Below are 12,898 nucleotides of genomic sequence, written 5' to 3'. Positions count from 1 at the left end.
TCTGCCCTGCAGCGCCCTCTATTGCTGCAAAAAGGACAAACACACCTGGCCTGCCAAGGAAAGGGAGATGACCAGAGTCAGCCTGAGGAGTCAGAGGGGGAAAGATACTTGTCCGGCCCAGGGACCATTTCTTCTCCGCAGAGTAGATGAGGACCAGGAGGACAACGACCTCAGCCTTGGTCTCCTTTATCTCCCCACAGGTCCAGGTCCTTCTCTACTACCTGCAGCACCCCCCAATCTCCTTTGCAGAACTGAAGCGGAACACACTGTACTTCTCCACCGACGTGTAGCCCAAGGTGGGGGCAGCTGTGGGGGGTTGGCCAGAGCCAGCCTCTCCAGCCAGGGGCCTAACACAGACTTGAAAGACTGCAATAGAAAACTCCCAGACCCAGCACTCCAGACTCTGAGGGAAGCAGACTTCCAAGAACTGGGATAAGTGCATCTTTTGTTCCACCTTGTACAAAGCCAGCTGACCGGCCCCAGCCTCACCGCCACACCCTGGGCTCCTGCCCTCTGTACCTCTCGTTGTGTCTAATGCCCCGTGCTGTTTGGGAATTGTTTTATGTATCTTTGTCATGCAGAAAAGGTAGTGACCGACCTGGTGTGGGCACACAGATGGCCTGCTTTGTCCTTTCATTTCCTCCATCACTTTCTTTCCTCCTGAGTCCAGTCCAAAGGCTTTACTTTGCGCCGTGTAACTGCTGCCAGCTTCCCCTCTCTTGGCCCTGCTCCCAGACTGCAGTCTCCTGGCAGCCTCCTTCAGTCTCCTCCAGCCCCTCCTGCTGCCCAGCCTGCCCGCATGCATGTGCAGCTTCGGTTTTTGCTCCATCACCTCAAGAGCTCTGAAGAGGTCCCTGGTGGCAGTGGCAGTGGTAGCCCATCTGCTGCCACCTGCTGCCCTGGTCCCCTCCTCGCCCCCACCTGTGGAAGTACATTTGCTTTGCCTTGCTGCCTGTGCAAATGTTGGACAAAGAGACAGACTCACACTGATCCTCAGCTTAGCACAGAGCTGGAGAGCTCATTTCTGGAATTTTCCACTTGAGAATCTCCATTTCTGGGGTGTATCTGCTCTGTTTCCTGCCTATCAGTGAGGCATCTTTGAGTGTTTCTTCTACTGCTTTTCAGTTCCTTTTCCCTTGGTGTTCTATTTCCTTTGAGTGTAAAGACGCACAGGTGACCTGCCATCAAGACAGCCAGAGAGGAGAGAATCTGAGGGGAGGCAGGACTTGAGCTGCTGAGGACACAGATGGGGAGAGCAGTCAGAGGCACGGCAGCGGCACAGGTGTCCTGAGCCGTGGGGGCACACTCTTACAGCACGTTGTCTTTTCTAGTGGAACCCAGGCTTCCTGGAGGGCAGCTAATATGGCTGAAGCAGGTGTCCAGAAACAGGCAGGCTCCACCCAAGGAGGCCACCTGGCACCTCAGTACCTCGTGGTGCTCTTGCCTTAGATTTTACACATATTCTCCACAACCAAGCACTACCACGGGGCAGCCCCACTGCCACATGTACTCCAGGATCTGGGAAAGAAAGGCAGTCCAGTAGCCAGCTCACGGTGATGCCCCCATCCTGCTCCTGGCTTCTGGATGTAGCTTTTGAGTGAACTCTGGGAAACTCTAGAAGCTGGGGGAGGACAAGGAATCACTGGCACCTGCATCTCTTGGGACCGGTTTGCGAGGGCCCTCCTTGTTGACACGGTATTCCAGAGTAAGGGATCAGCAGGTTCCAGTCCCAACTTTAAGACCCTCTGCTTAGTACTGGAAAGGAGTATTTCCAAAGTGCAGTTTCCCTCTGAGCAGCGACTGCCACCTGTAGCAATCAGCCTACAAGGGCAGACATGCCCAGGGACAGGGACTTAAGCTACAGCACAGCTCCTGGGCTCTTGCATGTGGCAGAGCAGATTCTAGGCCCTAAGGACTGGGGAGAACAGCTCCTACTGCCATACTCAGGGCTAAGTCTTGGAAGAAGGACTTCCTGCCCAAAACTGTGGTGCCTACTCAGTGAGGCAGGGCCCTCTCTGACCCTGTTTGCACCTGTTGTCTCTGGCAGAACAGTATACCGTGCACGTTGAAGGAGAGAAATGCTAAAAGAGTAACAACATACCACCCAGCTGCCAGTTAACAGCTTAGCAAGACACTCTGCTCCCTGGGACAAGGAGGTGAAGGGGAAACAATGCCACTTCAACCTAAATCCAGCATCTGGCCACTCCTGAGGTCTGCTGTCAGGTGTTGGTGTGTGGCATGGAAGGCTTTTGCTTGCTTCCAAAGTGATTGTCAGTGATGAATTAGTGGCCCAACTAGAGCTAGTTACATCCCAAACTGGGTGCCTTCCACCTCCTAAATGAGGAACGTTTGCTTCTCAGCATCAGGGAGCCCTGCAGCCCACAAGCTTGCTTAGCAATGTGAGAACAGGAGCAAGGCTGGAAGGGCCGAGAAATGCAAAAGGCTCTTTTATTTATAAATTTTACCCCCCGAGTCGGGGGTCGGGTTCCAGACCTGGACTGAGTGGTACCAAGGAAACACCTGGTAGAATCCGAGACAGGGACTGTGCAGCCTGGAATGCCTAGTCAACCCAGCAGGGTGGGCTGTGCCAACAGGAGCCCAGGACAGGCCACAGCTACCCCAGCTATGCCAGTCCTCACTGGGCAACAGCTGACAGTTGCCAGTTTTGGCTGATACAGGTAGGATGGGACCCTTCATTAATATTTGACTTTAATAAGTTGGTAAGGATATATTTTGTCTATGTTCTGTTTCAATTTATGTAGATTATAAATTGATGTAAACCATGTGAGAAGAAAATGTTAATAAAAAAAATGCAAAGCCCCAACATTTGCACAAAACTCAACCCTGTGGTGTAGATGTTTGTGTTCTTGGTAGTTCAGGGAAGACCACCAATCTAAATATTTAACTCTTCCAGCTGCATCCAGATGGGAACTCCCAGGAATTCATTTACCTAGTTCACTCCCCTTTGGCCCATGGGACAAGGGTAGAGTGCCAGGGAGATGAGCCCAAGCCCTGTCCTTGCTCTTGGCAGAGGCATTCAGGTCAAGCTGGCAAAACCAGCTAGGGAGCTTCTGGTCTCACTTTCTGTATTTGCTGCTCCAGTTCCTCCACCAAGTACAGAGGCCCCACTAGGAATCTGGCCGTCAGTGTGCTGTGGAGAGATGGCAGGAAGTTGTCCATTGAAGAGGATGCTGCTTATTTTATGTAAACTCTTCTCTACATTTTCCTTGGAAGTGGCACATCTTGGGGCAGCCTTTAGCCTAATCTTGTTGGAGAAGCTGGATTCCCCCAGAGGGCCCACCCTCCCTGTGAGAGAGCTGGGGTGGGGGGGTTAATGTAGCTTCCTTCCAGCCTAAGCCACTGGACACTTGAGTTTATTCTGGAGATCAGGAACAGATGTCTCTGAAAAATTGCTGTTTGGTTTATGAGCTCATGCTGGCTCCCTAGCCATCTAAAACAGGAAACTATTCATCTCCTCTCTTGATTGAATGGTCAGTGTGGACAATGCTTGGCTTATTGAACTAATGGCTACTGACAGCCTCTGGGCTCATCTTTTCAAAGGCAGTTGTGAGGGCAGCATTTCTTCTGTTCAGTGCCACGTGCTAGATGACAGACGATCCCAGGTAACTGAAGAGTATTTTGACAGTACCAGGTAGGAGTATCTGGCTGCCCTTGTTTCAGAGTGCTGATAGGTGTGATGCATTTAGCAACAGCAGAGGAAGCACTCTTAAATTTGTTCTTAGAGCTCTGGTGAATGCTCCAACTGGCCTACTGGTGATAAAGCCTCATGGCTATGAAACTGACAGGGACATTATATAGAATTCATCATAGAAGGATAAGAGCCCTGTGCACTGGCTCATGGTTATTCCAAGGAAACAGCTGACACAGCCAGAGGAAGGTGTTACCAGCTGGGTTTGACATCATCACTCACATACAAATAAACACTTGGGATGCCAGACCATTTAAGCTGAGTCTTTGAATTCTGGTTAATGTTGGGTGGGCTAGAAGACAGAGCAGATGAGGAAGAAAGCAAGGTAAGGCAGAGGAACTACTGTGCAGTAGATAAAAGGAGACCCAATACCACTAGCTAAAGGTGGCCAGCATTACATGGCCCCCATGAAGCTACCTGCCTCCCTCCACCCAAGAGCAAAACCCTGCATTCATCAACTTCACATCTCCCTCCACCAAAGCAGCGCTGGTGGTGAAGCTCAACTGTGAACAGCTTTTTTTTTTTTAACCTATAGCACACAATTAGACTGAATTGCTGTTGTAAGAAAAAGACTACAAGATCAAGTCAAAAAGATTAACGTGTTAGAATAAACACAGGAGAGCAGGGTGGTGTGAACACTCCCCTCCATGACATCTGATCTTAGCCAGAAGCTGCTGCAATTGAGTCAACAAGATGCCAACAGCACGACTCTTCAGACAAGTGTCCTGGAGCTGATCCTGGTTCAGTGGTCAGAGCATGAAACCAATGTGTGGTTCAGCAAACTGCAGCCATGCCTACCAGCCAGCCCACAGGAGGGCTTTATAGAAGAGGCCAATAGGGCTTCCACCTGGAATATCAATCCTAGGAAGGGGCTAGGCTAGGTTTCTTGGGGGAGAGGCCCTGGCAGATGTAACAGCTTGGTGAGGATAACACATTCCTCTACAAACCCAAGCTTTCTCTTTCCCTTTGGATGTTCAATCTTTGAGCTACCTGGGACTCTTTCTGGAATCGTGGAATTTAGAATTAAAAGTAAACCAACCTTTTGAACTATAATATAAATACATATTTTTAACAAGGATGGTAGAAGGCTGAACAAATGACATAATTGGTTGGATGGCATAAATTTACCTTACCCTGCCCTGGCATTTGAGATGAATGGGTGCATGAAGTTCCAAGGTAGAATAGCTTCCTGGGCATACACAAAGATGCAGTCACCTTTGGCCCACAACCAAACAACCTAGAGGGCCTGCTGTGGTCAGAACTGAACCTCTGTGGAGCTTAATTCCTACACGTCAACACGTTGTCTTCTGATCTGCTCTAAGGAGAGAGTCTGACTTGGCTCTTCCCTGTCAGGTTTAGCTGGATCCAAGAGCAAGAGAGTGTGGCTGCTCTGAAGGCTGGAGGCAGAAAGCAGCCAGGCAGCTCTCTCACCTCACCAACTATGTGAGGAAAAACAAATGTCATCAGTCCCTTAAGCAAGGGCCTTGGAGCGCTGCACAAACTGTCCTCCAGAGAATAGCTCTGATCCCGCGCTGGTGTCGTCCTTCCCCACAGGCAGTTACTCTCACCGTAGGTAATAATCAATTGCAGCAGAGAAAGCAGCAAAACCTCCACAACCAATGGCCCCAGCCTTTAAGCCAGCTGTAAAGCAAACAGAAGTAATATTACCTGTGGTGACAGCTGCTGGGTCAGGTTGCATTCAGGAAAGGTTTGCACATCCACAGATGTGAAGGGAAAAAAAAAACAAAAACCCAGCTTATCATAGCTCTCTAAGGCTTCAGTGAAAAAAAAAAAAAAGACTTCAGTGAAGCAAAGCAAAAGCATATGATTTAATCCAGGGTGCTTTATCTGTACATTTATTTTGCTTTTCTCATTTAAGAATTAAATTTTCTAGTCTTATGGAAATAGCCCCACATAGGCAGGAAACTGGTTAAGAGAACCAGCCCTTGGAATCAAGTGAAAGCATATGGCCTTTTACCCTGATTTGTTTATGGAATAAATTCCTGGGAAGGTGATCAAAGCAGTCCTGGAAAGAGCTGGGTTTCTCAAGGAGGCCCTGACAAAGCTGAGCAATGGGAAGACCAAGAGAAGTTACTCAACGAACTTGAAATGGCTATTTGGTGAGCTAAAGCAGGTTTGCATGACAGCAAATCATCCCGTCTCTCAAAAGAAGAGAAAACAGGCTTTCCGCTCTGGGTAAGTCAGGGCAGGACAGATGTGATGTGTCCAGCAATAAATACTGCTGTTACTTAGAAAGTCAGATCACCGAGGTCCCATACCCCACACTCGTGATGGGCATGCCAACAGGGAGAAGTGGCAAGGAATTGATTTCTTTCTTTGTTGTTTATAGCAGCTAATAATCTAACACCTCTAGAATATTTGTACTTGGCTTTTTTTTTAAATTGAGACACAGTCTCACTTTGTCACCATCGGTAAAGTGCTATGGCGTCACAGCTCACAGCAACCTCAAACTCTTGGGCTTAAGTGATTCTCTTGCTTCAGCCTCCCAAGTAGCTAGGACTATAGGCGCCCACCACAATGCCCGGCTATTTTTTTTTTTGTTTGGTTAGCAGGCCTGGGCCAGGTTTGAACTCACCAGCCCCGAAGCACATGGCCGGCACCCTAACCACTGAGCTACGGGAACCCTTTCAATGGATAGAAATCTAAGAATCCTCAACTGCAGAAAGATATTACCATTACCATTTATATGCAAAAATTAAAACTGACAACTGTCTAGAATTATTAAGAAAATTCCCTAAAGCAAAAAATTTGCATAGTCTATATGGCTACCCAGGGCTGAAGGACCTAGCCATGCTTCCATACTACCCTGCATACCAGCATACTCCAGGGATTACTCATTGTGAGAATTTTTCCATATTCAATATTGGGTCAGCTCTTTTTTCTAAGACAGATCTAGATCAGTGGTTCTTTCTTTCTTTCTTTCTTTTTTTAAAGAGCATTTATTTATTTATTTATTTATTTATTTATTTTTGCAATTTTTGGCCAGGGCTGGGTTTGAACCCACCACCTCCGGCATATGGAGCTGGCGTCCTACCAATTTGAGCCACAGGTGCCGCCCTAATGGTTCTTACTTGGGCGTGATTCAGGGATATTTTGACAACTTTGGAGACACTTACAGTTGTCAAAACTGAAAGGGTGCTACTAGCGTCTGATGGGTAGAGGCAAGGATGCTCCTAAACCTCTTAGGAAAAATAAGACAGACCCGACCCATGCAAAGATTAATCTGGTCCAAAATGTCAATAGCACCAAGGTTAAGAAAACCCAATCTAGACACTAGCAAGTTTCCAAAACTGAGTTAACATAGAAACCAACATGATTTATTTGTCAGAAGGGAAGAGTATCGAGTGTCCCTAGACCACTCATGTTTGGAAATGTCAGCTTTAGCACATTGTCCAAGGCCACAGAGGGAAACCATTTGAGAGATGTTTACTAACCTCTGAAACCAATGGCTCCTCCAGTGATGCAGCCACTAATGACACTGTTCTTCCAATCTGATTTTCCCCGGTACTGCGGGTGGAGAAGTGCAGTTTAGAGCCAAAGAAACAAGCCAAACAGGATGATTAAGGAAAAATACGCAGGGTTTCTAGTTAGCTAATTTAGTCCCTACTCAAAGGAAACCTAATCTCTTCCAAAACTATAGTTCCTAAAATTTAAATGTGTTCATAAATGCTTCCTGAAGGTGGCATTAGAATGCCAAAACCAAGTAGAGAATGTGAGAAGTAAACAAAATTTCTTCTAGGGCTCTCCAATAAGTCTCATGTTTAAAATCATTAACTTTGGCCAGTAAGGTGGCTCACACCTATAATCCCAGCACTCTGGGAGGCCAAGGTGGGTGGATGGATTGCTTGAGCTCAGGAGTTTGAGACCAGCCTGAGCAAGAGCGAGACCCCGTCTCTAATAATAGCCGGGCACTGCGGCAGGCACCTGTAGTCCCAGCTACTTGGGAGGCTGAGGCAAGAGGATCGCTTGAGCCCAAGAATTTGAGGTTGCTGTGAGCTATGATGCCACGGTACTCTACTCAACGTGATGAAGTGATACTGTCTCCACCAAAAAAGAAATAAAATAAAATAAAATAATTAACTTTGCCTACAAAATGTTAAGAAATAATATAACTCCATATTATAAACACACAGTTTACTTTAGGGACTGTTTTATGAAGATCGATCTAGAACATATCTGATGTTTCTAATCTGCTTTCTAACATCATTAAGAACACTTCTCTTTAAAAGTCATGTGACGGCTGCAGGCAAAGATTTCTCAGAAGGCAGATACTTACAGATTCTACCAAACACTCAGTACAAGAAAACATGGCACCCACGATGGCAAAATTTTTGGCATAGGACATTCCTCTCTGCCCCATGTCTTTAAGAACTTCTTTTGCAGTTGGTGTTCGGTAAGGATCCTTAGGGTCAAAGCCTACGTTGGTATCAATGCCAGCGGTAAACACCCCAAATGCACCTCCCAAGACAAATCCTATAAGCAAACACAGAGATATGAAGATTTCTTTGGCATGTTTCCTGGATTACTGCAGTGGGATCATGCTGAAAAGGATCATACTTTTGGGTGGCCACAGTACAGAGGACATCCTTCCCTTGTCACTCAACTCTCCACTGGCCTGGTTTCCACATGACATAATCCAGGGTCCATCTTCTCAACGGCATCTTGCCTGTATCCTCTTGGATTTCTTCTTCCTTTCATTTCCCAACATTTCTCAAGATTCCCCCTTTAACTCTCTGCTCTTTCTATATTCTCTCATATGTAAACCAGCTACTCTCAAGTTTAGCTATGAACTTTGCACCCTTGGCCATGGTGACATTCATAACAGGCATTTAGTAAGCACCATGTGCCAGATACTGTACTCTGGTCCTTTATAGTCACTGCCTCATTTATTCTTCACAATAATCCTGTGAGGTAGAGGCTATTATCCTCTCCTTTCTATAGATGAAGAACCCAAGATTCAGAGAGGTCCAATAACTTCCCCAAGGTCACACAGCTACTAATGGCAAACCCCACATGGCTATCTACATCTGAACTTCCTGAGCCTGCTATACTTTTCATATGGATGCCCTCTCATCACCTCATGATCAATATGAGTTCAATGAAATAATAGGTACATCCCCTCAAGATTTTTCTCCTTAATTATGACTTCTGTTTCCAGTCACCCCATCTCCAAACCTTATGAGCACTTCTGTTTCTTTGGTTCCCTCTACAATTAGTCCTTCTTAAAAGATGGTGCAATCTTTCACCTTAGTTTTTCAAGTATGTCCATCCCAGTCTACATCCACAATTACCATCCTACTCTACGGCCTTTATCACTTTAACCCTGGAGCACTACAAAGACTCTATTCATTTCAACGTAAGTTCATTTCAATATAAGTGATTTATTAAGGTCAGGTACAATGATGAACAAAGACCCAGTCCATGCCCTCAGTCTAGCAAACTTCCAATATGGCCTTCCCATTCACAGATTTTTCTTTCTTTCACCGCGATCTCTCTTGATTAATCATATTCATTACCACTTGTTACTATTCTATAAAAAAGAAAATCATTACTGCCCTAATGCCTACAAGCAAAAAGCCCAAATCCCCTACTCTACCCTAACTTGAAAGGACATTTCTCTTCTTTATTAATGTGTACGTTCTCAATCCTTCAAGTTACAGCTCCAGGCTCCCCTCTTCTGTGGCCTTCCACAACCAAAAACCAACCCTTCCTTCTTTTTGCTATGCTTCACTTTTATTCATTTGCACTCTCACTATATTCATTTCTTAATATTCTTTTATTCTAAGATTTAAACTCATCCACAAATGTGGTCATTTCCTTTACCCTGCACACAGGAGAACACTGTACATTCTCAAATGGTCCAAAGGCTTAAGAAAAGGTAAAAAAAAAAAAAAAAAAAAGTCCAGAGGTCATGGCTTATGCCTGTAATCCCAGCACTTTGGGAGGCAGAGGTAGGACTGCTTGACACTAGAAGTCTGAGACTACTCTAAGCAAAGTGGCAAAATACAGTCTTTGCAAAAAAAGAAAAAGAATTAGCTGTGTGGTGGCATGCACTCCTGCAGTCCCAGCTACTCAGGAGGCTGAAGCATGGGAGTCACTTGAGACCAGGAGTTCCAGGCTGCAGTGAGCTGTGATTGTGCCACTGCAGCACTCCAGCCTGGGTGCCAGAATGAGACTGTCTCTCTAAAACACAACAAAACAACCCCCCTCCCCATCAAACAAACAAAAAGAAAAGAGAGAGAGAAAAGGAGGGGAATGGAGCCAGGTCCTGACTTTATTCCCCACTTGCTTGCTCTTCTAGTCACACTGGCCTTTCTGCTTTTCAAACCTCAAGTCAGCTGCTACCTTAAGAACCTTTGACTTTGCAGTTCCCTATGTCTGCAGCACTCTTCTGCGGGGTTCCTTCTCAACATGCTTCTCTATATAGTAAAACATGAGCCTTATGAGAACAAGGCTCTTGTCTTTCACCCGGTATTCTCACCGTCTGGCCCTTGACAGATGCTTAGTAACGACTCGTTGAATGAATAATTACTAAAGTGAATGAATCAACCATTTTATAACCTCTAGGCCCCAACCTTAGTACCAATTCTCTGATCCAATCTCCACTTGCGAAAGCTGACCTTAGAGACAGGAGAGGCACTGAACGGGGCGGAGTAAGGTCGGGGTCTTCCGGCAGAGAACCCCGCTGCCGTCCAAGCCCTCAGCCTCCCGAGGGCCCCCAGCGCCTCGCCTCACCTCCCACGCAGGCCAGGGCAGCCTTGAACGCGCAGCTTTCCATCGCTCTCTCGATCATCTTCTGCTCTTCACTCTTGGCAGGGCTCGGGATGCCGCCCAGACTCCCAGGATCCAGGAGCCGAGGCTGACGTTTGTCACCTACCAGATGTTGCAGAAGAAGGCTGTACTGCAGCGGGGCTTCGGCTGAACCTGCCGCCTCGGGAGCCGAAGCCCCGGCCTTGGGGACAGCCGCCGCCATGACAGTAGCTGCCCAGGCAACCCTCGCGTCTTCCCGCAGCAGATTCCTCCAGCTTCACGTTAGCGCCCTGACGGGTTCGCCAGAGTACCTCAACAGCAGATTCGCCACGGTGAGGATGTATGGAAGCAAAAGTCGGTCTGTGCACACCTGCCGCGAGAGCTATCACATCTTCTGAAAGCATCTTGTGAAAACCGTATTAGGTTTGTACAGCTTTTCCCACGGCACTAACAAGATTCAGATTCGTCAGACAGCCACTGCAGCGCGCAGTGTACCGGGATTTGTAGTTCTAGTCCGATAATCCAACTACATTTCCCAGGAAGCCTTGCGCGTGCTCGCGTGCCTCGACCTGATCTGGAGGGTTTTGTAACTCCACTTGGGGGTGGGTGAAGTGAGGTGATGCCCGCGCAAGGCCGCAGTGCTCCAGGATGTCGGCAGGGGGCGCGCACGCAATACTACTGCCCTTCCAGCCTGAAACTGGAACGAGGTGGTGAGGGGCTGGGTCCTACCTTCGTTGAAGATTTCGTGAGCTAAGGATGGAAGGTGCTTAGAAGATAAACGTGAAAAGTGTGCGATAAGTGTATGCAATCAATGCTTTGCTCAATAATTAAGCCTTTGGGGCGGCGCCTGTGGATCAAAGGAGTAGGGTGTCGGCCCCATATACTGGAGGTGGCCGGTTCAAACCCGGCCCTGGCCAAAAACTGCAACAAAACAAAACAACAACAACAAAAATTAAGCCTTTGAAGAGAAGAGACACAAATGTGTGAACAAATGAGTGAAGTTCTCCAAGGGCAAGAAAAAGCAGGGGCGGGAAGGGGAAGTGGAGGTGGCTGTGGCTAGAACTCACCCCAGCAGCCACTTGTCAATGAAACTAGTGATGTGGGACTAGTATTACCATAAAAAGTCAAATATATAGGCCGGGTGCCATGCTCATGCCTGTAATCCTAGCACTCTGGGGGGCCGAGGTGGGTGGATTGCCAGAGCTCATAGGTTCAAGACCAGCCTGAGCAAGAGCAAGACCCCATCTCTAAAAATACCTGGGCGTTGTGGCAGGCACCTGTAGTCAAAGCTACTTGGGAGGCTGAGGCAAGAGACTCGCGTAAGCCCAAGAGTTTGAAGTTGCTGTGAGCTATAACACCACAACACTCTACTGAGGGCAAAAAGTAAGACTCCGTCTCAAAAAAAAAGAAGAAGAAGAAGAAGGTGGTGAGGGTACTGGTCAACACAGGCAGAGATGCTTCTTTGGAGTCCAAAGCTCTCTATGCTGCCACGTGTAAAGGCACATTATTCACCCCGCTTCTACTCCCACAAGCCCCTAAATGAGCTATTCCTAAGTTTCCAGTGACTTCCCATGTGTCAAGTCTAATTCACACCACATTTTGCTAGACTTGTCAGCTGCATTTGACACTGTTGACTTCCTCTCTCCTTCTCTGACGTGTCTTCACAGCTTTGGTGGAGCCCCGTCTCCTAGTGTTGTGACAGCCCTCCAGTTGCTCTTTTCAGACTTCTTTGCAGGCACCTCCGCCTGCCCCTTGCTTGTTGGTCCTTTTAGGGCTTTATCCTGTAGGCTCTTATTCACAGGCAGCTCACTCTACCTGGACAGTCACACCCACATCCACTACCTTGAATCCAGTAGTAACTTTTAAATCTTTCCCTCCAGCTTAGACCTTCTACATAAGCACAAGAATCAGACATTTCTTAGAGGCACCTCCAACTCCACTCACCCTGCCAACCACCCTGTCCTTCAGGTAAACAAGGGCCCACCACTCTGATTCATGCTGAGATCTTAAGAGCCAACATTAGATCTGAGAGGAGTTAAGAAAGCCTCCCAGGCTAGTCTCAGGTAAGGCAGCCTTGAGAAGCAAAGAATGGCCTAAACAGCTAATCCATGGGACCGGTGAGAGGGCAAATTACCAAACCCAAAAGGAAGGGGCTGCCTGGGAGTTCAGGGAAGTTCCAAGTTACAAGGTAGAAAAACTCTCTGCAACAAAGGTACATGGGGGAGGGAGGCTTTTCTGGAACTTCTTCCTTGGCCCAGACCAAGGATGGGGAGGGAACAGACACTGATCTGCTGTCTTCCTCCTCGCTTCTCCAGCCATAGGTGGAATAGGTTTCACCTGATGGAAAACTCGAACATCTTCAAGTATATCCTGAAAGTAAGAAGTGGCTTCCCGTGTCTGTTTCTCTGGGCTGAACCT

At 47.4% G+C, this 12,898-nt stretch overlaps 2 protein-coding genes across 7 annotated transcripts in view; one reads left to right on the top strand and one right to left on the bottom strand.

The window, feature by feature from the left end:
- Positions 1 to 2,842, top strand: part of ABR (ABR activator of RhoGEF and GTPase) — a 200,265-nt gene extending 197,423 nt beyond the window's left edge. For all 6 annotated transcript variants that reach the window (XM_053570870.1, XM_053570873.1, XM_053570871.1 and 3 more), the window contains one exon: positions 201 to 2,842. In XM_053570870.1, coding sequence (XP_053426845.1) covers positions 201 to 290 — 90 coding nt within the window. In that variant the 3' untranslated portion in view covers positions 291 to 2,842. The remainder of the gene's footprint in view (positions 1 to 200) is intronic.
- Positions 2,843 to 2,987: 145 nt separating this feature from the next.
- Positions 2,988 to 10,935, bottom strand: TIMM22 (translocase of inner mitochondrial membrane 22). Its single transcript, XM_053570902.1, has 4 exons — positions 10,466 to 10,935; positions 8,007 to 8,203; positions 7,165 to 7,237; positions 2,988 to 5,350 (listed from the first exon to the last, which is right to left on the bottom strand). The coding sequence occupies exons 1-4, from the start codon at positions 10,701 to 10,703 to the stop codon at positions 5,274 to 5,276; spliced, it is 585 nt and encodes a 194-aa protein (XP_053426877.1). The 5' UTR covers positions 10,704 to 10,935; the 3' UTR covers positions 2,988 to 5,273.
- Between the last annotated feature and the right edge of the window lie 1,963 nt (positions 10,936 to 12,898).

Source organism: Nycticebus coucang, chromosome 18 (assembly GCF_027406575.1).
Source record: "Nycticebus coucang isolate mNycCou1 chromosome 18, mNycCou1.pri, whole genome shotgun sequence".
NCBI lineage: Eukaryota > Metazoa > Chordata > Mammalia > Primates > Lorisidae > Nycticebus > Nycticebus coucang.
The sequence above is the reverse complement of the archived record's forward strand: the minus strand, read 5'-3'. Positions and strand labels throughout refer to the sequence as shown.

Excerpts from the sequence above, each read along its gene's own strand:
- TIMM22 (XM_053570902.1), bottom strand. The coding sequence starts at position 10,703 with ATGGCGGCGGCTGTCCCCAAGGCCGGGGCTTCGGCTCCCGAGGCGGCA. Across the intron at positions 8,204-10,465 it reads TGCCCTGGCCTGCGTGGGAG|GATTTGTCTTGGGAGGTGCA; the intron begins GTGAGGCGAGGC and ends GTTTGCTTATAG. Across the intron at positions 5,351-7,164 it reads AGGAGCCATTGGTTTCAGAG|CTGGCTTAAAGGCTGGGGCC; the intron begins GTTAGTAAACAT and ends TTTGCTTTACAG.